At 34.0% G+C, this 8130-nt stretch overlaps 1 protein-coding gene across 1 annotated transcript; it reads right to left on the reverse strand.

Moving 5' to 3' along the window:
- Nucleotides 3247–7235, reverse strand: LOC109843433. The gene is made up of 3 exons (XM_020412369.1): nucleotides 6904–7235; nucleotides 6472–6577; nucleotides 3247–3729 (listed from the first exon to the last, which is right to left on the reverse strand). The coding sequence occupies exons 1-3, from the start codon at nucleotides 7059–7061 to the stop codon at nucleotides 3550–3552; spliced, it is 444 nt and encodes a 147-aa protein (XP_020267958.1). The 5' UTR covers nucleotides 7062–7235; the 3' UTR covers nucleotides 3247–3549.

The raw sequence follows: 8130 nt of genomic DNA on the forward strand, positions 1-8130 counted from the left end.
TACAAATCAACTAACCCCTTCTAAAACGCGGAAGTCATCCCCGTGTCATAATTTTGGAAATGCAGGCGACCCCCGTGTTTCCAAGCTATAACAAGCCAAACGCAAGCGACCCTCGCGTTCTGGAGGTTCAACCAACACCGACCCCTGTGTTTCTAAGCTATAACAAGCCAAACACGAGCGACCATCCCGTTCATTGATGTTCAGCCAACACCCAACCTCGCGTCTCAATTCTAAGAGGCGACGTTGGGTTCTGAACGCCAGATTAGGCGTTTGATTCGTTCAAATATGAGTCGAACGGTTTCAGAACTATTTTCCCACGATCTGAGGAAATCACGCCCACTTAGGAGCAGATTTAGAGGGCAGTTACAACCTCTTATCCACCTATAAAAACTCAACAAACTCAACTGAGTGAGGGGCTGACTTTTTGGAACGAAGAGGGGACAGCAGAGAGAATTCTTGAGGATCTCAACCGCACAGAGAGGCAGGAGAGGTGAATTTCTTGGAGATAGAAGATTTGAATCAAATTCAGAAGATCAAATCTAAGAGGATTCTTCAACAACAGAAGATCTGCTTGGTCATTAACCGAATTTTCGGTTCTAACAACTCTATTCACAGAGTTCTAACTCGTTCAGACATAAAACTTTCCACAGAAGTTCATCGTTCCCACGAGATAAAAGACGGTCGGATCGTCAACGGAGAGCAAATTCGACGCGAACAATCGAAGGAGGCACTCCATCACTACTGAGAAGAACCCAGTTTTAAACAAAGGGGAGAACCAAATTTATTCTCCTCTCTTTTGTAATCGGAATCCAAATTGTAATCGATTTTGAGAGAATACAAGTTAATTTTCTTTCATTATCTTTTTACTGCAAATTTTCCCACATACAACTCTTTAAAAGGGGCATTATCACTGTAATGCCTGTAACTTATGTGCTGGTACATGTTTGGAGACTAGAGATCATTTATTCTTTGAGTGCATGTTTTCGTGTAATGTTTGGAATTACATAATGGATTGGTTGAAATTTGACTGAAGATCTTCAAACTGGCAGCAGCTCTAGAATTGGTATACTACTCGATTGAGGGGAAAAGGAGCAAAACAAAGACTCAAGAGGTTAGCTCTGAATGCCGCAATCTACAATATTTGGAGGGAGAGAAATTCAAGACTCTTCCAACATAAAATTAGGATTGATATTATTTTTCTTTTGTAATTTTTTTTGTAATCTCAGTTATTAAAACTAAGCATCTTGCTGTGTATATAACTCTCACATTTGGTAAATGAATAAAATTTTTCATTGACCAAAAAAATATTCAATAAAAAAGAAAATGTCAGAGATGACTAAGAAGAGACGAGATCTAATCTGATGGCATGGTCTAATGATGGTTATTACCATAGTAGGAAAGAAGTAAAAAAAAAAGAAATATGAAAAATAAAAATAATAAATTAAATAGAAATTCTAGTTTTCTTTTACCAAACTGGTTCCATACTAAAACTTAGGATAATGTGAGAGACTAGAACTTTTATTTTTTAATAGAAAAAAGGGATAATTTTGTACAATTATCCTAGTTCTAGTTTTGTTAGAGTTGTAGTTGACTAGCACCGTAAAATTCTATTCATGTTTTGGCTAACATTATAAAATTTATCCTATAAGTTAGCCTAGCTAGTTCTAGGTTTGAATTCTATTTCACTAAGGGCCTGTTTGGTTATTTCCTAAAAAACCAAGAAATAGAAATGAAAACCAAGAAAACTCAAAAACTATAATTTCATCCCTTTCCATCCCTAAAACTCACCCACAACATCGAATAAATATTATTTTTATCCAACAACTCATCCACCATATCTAATAAAATATTAATTTTATCCAACAACTCATCCACCACATCCACCACATCTAATAAAATATTATTTTTATCCAACAACTCATCCATCACATCTAATAAAATATTATTTTCATCCACAATATCACTCAACTCATCTCATCTCATCATTTCAAATCACTCACATCATCCAATAAGATAGTGATAACTCATCTCATCTCATTAACATTTTATTTTCACCCATTTCCTCCCAAAAATCTAGAAAAATAATTTCCTTAAGTGTGAGTCACATCATCCAATAATATAATGATAACTCATCTCATCTCATCTATTTTCTTATTTTTAAGGATGAACCAAACAAAAGAAAATAACCTATTACAAGAAATAGATTTCTTATAATTCATTTCCTTATTTTTTTTCGCCAAGCAAACAACATTAAAACAAGCTTTCTTAAAAAATCACTCACATCATCCTATAATAAGGTGACAACTCATCTCATCTCATCTCAATTTCTTTGATTTTCTTCTTTTTTTTAGCAAACCAAACACTCCCAAAATAATTCTTCTTAGAAATAGTTTTCCATTTCTTTGATTACCCATTTTTTAGGCAAACAAACAGACCCTAATTCCCTAAAGAAAATATTTCTTGAATCCGCAAGTGGGAACATAATTTTGCAAAAAAAAAATTAGGAAATCAAAGAATAAGAAACCTATTTCCTATAATAATTGTTTTGAGGTTGTTTGGTTGGCTTAAAAAAGAAGAAAACTATAGAATAGCAGATGAGATGAAATGAGTTGTCACATTATTATTGGATGATGTGAGTGATTTTAAAAAAAAACTTGTTTTGAGGTTGTTTGGTTGGTTAAAAAAATAAGGAAATGAATTGGATAATGTTTTGAGGTTGTTTGTATTTTGTTCATTTTTAAAAATAAGCAAATAGATGAGATGAGATGAGTTGGAGGTATATTATTGGATGATGTGATACATACTTAAGAAAATCAATTTTTTTTTTTGAAAAAATGGATGGAAATGAAGGTTTAATGAGATGAGATGAGTTGTCACAATATTATTGGATGATGTGTGTGATTTTTAAAAAAATGAGATAAGATGATATGTGATGAGTTTGATGATGTGACACATTTCTTGTGTTTGGTTTATTTTTAAAGGTAAGAAATGAGATGAAATGAGATGAGTTGGAGGATAAAAATATTATTTTAATAGATATTGTGGATGAGTTTTAGGAATAAAAATGGATAACAATATTTTTTTTATTGGTTTCCTTGTACCGATTTCCTTTTCTTGGTTTTTAGGAAACCAACCAAACGGCCCTTCTACCTGTGCTCAAGCCAAAAGACTAACACACACTCTCTCTCTCTCAGACACACCAATAAAAAAGAAGAAAAAAAAGCCGTTAGGGCAATAGCTGTTAATTAAACAACGCAAATAAACAACACCCATGCATTAATAAAGGAGCAGGATACAATACCTACGCTCTCTTTTACCACTCTTACAAACCACTTGAAAAGATCTAAAGCTCTTCTTATTAATCAAAAGTCTCTCCACACTCTTCTTCACATTTACTTAGCAACCTAATTCAAGCACAATAAATATTATCCGAGTCCTCGCTCACACAAATGGCCGGTGCATGACACTGCACCTTAATGGGCGGCTGTTGTTGAGCCGGCGACTGCAGAGTCAGGGGACTGGCTGCCCGCTTGCAGACGCCCACGGGCTCTACACGGCTACAAGGGGAATGATGGGGAGGTCGTCGCAGTTGCAGATTTCAATCATGAAGCTGTCAGGGTCGTGGAAGAAAAGCTGGTCGACGTGGGTGCCGTCCTCCACCACTCGCCGCTGGATATAGTCGATACCAATTTCTTTCAGTTTTTTCTCTACTAATGCCATGCTCTCACACTGGATCATAGTAATTAAGGATTAGGCGTTTTACAAGAAAATTCATTACCCAATGATTTCTAACAAGAGTTTAAAAACTCATTGAAAAAAAAACAAGAAAACAATCGGAATGCCTTAAATTAAGTCACTTTAAACATTAGATCAAAACTTCAAAGTTATGGTGAGGGTGGAAGTAATAATTTTTTTAAAATCCGCATTAGATTCATGGCCAGTAAGATTCGAAACTAGGTTACTCGAACACCATCTTAAATTAAGTCTCTCTAACCATTACATCAAAACTCCGAAGTTATGATGATTGTCAATGATTATAGTTTTATATTAATTCTAACAGAATGCATGATAATAAGATAGAGCATGCTTCCATTGTACATGTGGTGTATGTAAATAATAAGTGACCTTCTTTGTCTAGAAAACACTGATAAACTCGATTCATTCATTTTTCGATGATGAGACATGAATATATGATATATGGTGATGAATACCAAGAGAAGCTTAGGAATCATAGAGCAGTGGTGAAGCCATAATTTTGTCTTAATCATGTCTTCATATAACTTAGTAAAAAGTAAATACGAGTAAAAAGAAAATAAGGACACACACACATAGGAAATCCAAAATGGTGCCCTCCTCTGACATTATGCAGCCCCCCTCTGAGACATGAATATATATATATATATATACACGGGCGCCCACACCCCCACAGTACACACACAAATTTATAGCGGTGCATCAGGTTAACAAGATATATGTCAGATAGTATTCTAAGGGGCCGTTTGTTTGCGATTTGAGTAGTGGGAAAGCCTGCCAAAAGTATAGTTTTTTGCAGGCTTTCCACCCAAATCGCCTCTAAAAGAGACGATTTGGGTGGAAAGACTGCCAAAAGCTGTACTTTTGGCAGTGTTTCTAGCCCTTTCCCCCTAAAATACCTCTTTCCAAACAACCCCTAAACTCCTACATATGTCTACCAAAGTACATGGCGATCACAAGTTAACAAGGCGTTGCACTTTGATAGGGTCAAAGTCCATATGTATTGATAACTAGTTAGCAACAGGTTGGCAGTTTAGTGTTGGATGATGACAAGACTTGCTTATAAAATTAGAAGAGCGGGAGATGGTGACCCATTTTTAACTTAAAAAAAGCGGGTAAACCAAGTCTGCATGCACGTAAGTCCCATGATCATTGATGATATAAATAATTTACGTGCATAAGAGACAAAAGACTTTCTTACCATTTGCTGAAAATAGCTAAATGAAAATTTTTAGAGTTATTTCGTGTCAGAATACAAAATTGTAACGTCGCGCTTCATCCAAGTTTTAGTCCCATTAGCCATGAACTAAATGCGAATTTAATATCATTGAGTTAGCACGGATTCCAGCCTATAGAAAAGACGTTTAATTAAATTGCGGGCACGTCTTAAAATATAAAGCAATAATTCTCGATCTATACTACAACTTCGGTGTTTTTGTGGTGACGGTACTCCTTTGACAATTGCACACACCGGTAGTTTCATTTGGGTTTCGAGCCCCGGTAAAATCTTTCTGAATCTTTTACTTTCAAGTACAGTCACTAATTTCACATGGGATAAATATCCAACAAAATTTTACCTGGGATGAAAGCAGTGGCGGATTAAGAATATCTAAAAAATGGAGTCATACATGATTAAAAATGTTAAAAATTTATAATTGTCTTCAAGAAGTTTTCATTTTAAAAAAATTAGATAATCATATTATTAATAACATCATCAAATATATTGTCACCAATCATTAATGGTTCCAAATATATTGTTTTCATATATGCCACTAATCATAGGTTTCTTGGTTCTAGTCTTGAATTGCAAGATGAGTATTTTAGTAGGTAAAACATGCCCTTGACTTTTGTCATTTCCCCTTAACTTTTTAATTGCTTCGATCTTAATCGTTATCTTCACATGAATGCGTTTTTGTAATTTTTTTTTTGTTTTCTAGAATGCTCTATATACCATACTCCATGAACATAGGATATGAGCTCATATAGTTACATATCCATTATATTTTAGATTCTAAAGGGAATAAAAATAAAAATTGTAAGTTCCTTTTAGCTGCTAATAATAATAATAATAATAATATGTAAAGAAAAAAAAAGCAAAAGAATATAAAAGTAAAAAAAAAAAAAAAAATTCAGGACGTTATAAGTTTTGTGCATTAGGAACATGCATATTATTTTGCAAGAAAAGCAATAAAATATAAACAAATGATATTAATAGATGCTAAAAACCTTATCTTTCATTAAAAAAAATTTCATTAGATTTAAGATATCATCACATTATTATTATAATCAAACCACTAATGCATTTCGAGATATATAGATTTATTAAAAAGTTTTGCGCCACTTACACGTGCATATGCACGTGGAATAATGCTAGCTTATTATTAGTTCCAGCCTAGATTATTGATGTCATCGTAGGTCCAATGATAAATGATTTAATACAAATCATTTCCACTTGCTCATATGTACGCTAAATATAAGCAAAGAGTCCATGCCTTAAAATATTATTTGGATCATGCATCTTCTCTTAAGCTATCTCTTAATTGGCATTCATGGATTGCACTAATTCACAAGAAATCAAAAGTATATAGTTTTATAAATTCAAAAAATTGAATGCCCATTTGATTATGACGACACAAAATAGGGCAAAATAATTAAAAAAATAAAAAAAATCATGAATTTTGACATAATATTCATATAAAATTTGACAATTGAACATACCTGGAAGGAGATGTGATTATCCCTGGGATTGATGTTAGCTTTCTTCTTTATGCTATCAGGGTCCTCAGATTGCAACAAATGGATTCCAATTCCATAATTAAACAGCCTAACAAAGGAAATATACCAATTAAAAACTAGCATCCACTTTGTTTACCCCAAACAATTAACTTCCAGAAAACCTAAATAGCATTTTGCAAAAAATTAATTGAAGTTCACATAAAATTTGATTGTTTATTAGTACTTATGGATCAAAATTTGACGATTTCGCATTGACGCAATGATGAAATCCATGATAAACCCTAGTAAACCAGTTTTTGAGGTACGATAAGTGCTACCGAAAGTATAGACCACAGAGATTATCTATATATGGCCAGTTTTTGAGGTAGGATAAGAGCTACTGAAATTGCGACACAAAGAATTTTAGCAGCATACCATGCACCATTGAAACCAAAAGAGCGAGGCCTCCTTACAGGTACAAAGCCAAGAACACTCTGGTAGAAATCAAGCGATTTTTCGACCGATCTACAAACCAGAGAGATGTGGTTCAGTGAAGAGAGCGGCAACACTCCGCCTCCTCCTGACTCCAACATCCTTTGTTCTTGTTTCTTATCCTAATTCTCTCCCCCTTATATTGTTATAGCTAGCTTCCCTTTATTATGGTATCAAAATTTTCCCCTTGAGCTCACAATTTAAACAAGAGATGGCTAATGAATTGAGGAAGGAGAGAATTCGCGGCAAATTAAGCCTACAGTAAAAGAATGGATAAATTTGATATGATGAAAGTTTAGAGGTGTGCTCAATTTATACGGGTGGTGGATGAGTAGGTGACATGCATGGCATGTACACGTGTAAAATAAACGTGCGGTTATTCACACGTGGATACACTAAGCTCTCGTGCAAAGAAAAGAAGATTCTATCGAGGGCTTTCTATGAAAAATAACTTAGGGGCTGTCAACTTGTGAACTGCATCTTTGAGGATTTGTTTCGTACAAGTTTGAATCTTGAAAAATTCATACTCAAGCTTGCTTATAAAGAAACATTGATAATGATTTATATGGAGGACAAAATCTAACGTCTTTTTTTGGGTCTTATGAATTTTGTTGAGGACACCCTAATGAAATCACAAAACTAACAGATATTAGTGTATTTTTGTACATCAATTTTGATATATCTATTCGATGTAATAATCTTAAACCCTAAATAAGAAAAGTGCCAATCAATAGTATACTATTTTGATACAATCTAGGATTTTAACCTTATATATGGACCCCAAACATAATGTTGCAAAATTCCCACCAAAATTCACCGAAACATACGACCCCTATAAACTAAGAAGAAATTGTCTACCAACAGTTTTAAGTCAGTTTTACTAATCTAAACTAATTATAAAAATCAACTTAATCAACGCTATAGAGCTCATATAGTTATTGTTGCCATCATCAGCTAAAGAGTCCCCAAACACAAACAAAGCTGGGACTTGGGGATCACTGAGTACTCCAACTGAGCGCTGCAGTAGTAGAGAAATTAAAATAGGGACAAAGCAATTAGAAATGCTCATTTTCCCCCCCCTTTTTCAACTTAATTAAGTGAATTAGTACAAGAGAGTGTAGTATTACTTGGTGATGTATGTATATATATTGACTGTTGTCCGTACTTTCG

The sequence above is a fragment of the Asparagus officinalis genome, chromosome 1 (genome assembly GCF_001876935.1).
Source record: "Asparagus officinalis chromosome 1, Aspof.V1, whole genome shotgun sequence".
NCBI lineage: Eukaryota > Viridiplantae > Streptophyta > Magnoliopsida > Asparagales > Asparagaceae > Asparagus > Asparagus officinalis.

Bases quoted from the DNA above. Each gene is read 5' to 3' on its own strand.
- LOC109843433 (XM_020412369.1), bottom strand. From the start codon at position 7,061: ATGTTGGAGTCAGGAGGAGGCGGAGTGTTGCCGCTCTCTTCACTGAAC. The intron at 6,578-6,903 runs GTATGCTGCTAA...TTCCTTTGTTAG, and splicing joins TTTGGTTTCAATGGTGCATG to GCTGTTTAATTATGGAATTG. The intron at 3,730-6,471 runs GTATGTTCAATT...ACTATGATCCAG, and splicing joins ATAATCACATCTCCTTCCAG to TGTGAGAGCATGGCATTAGT.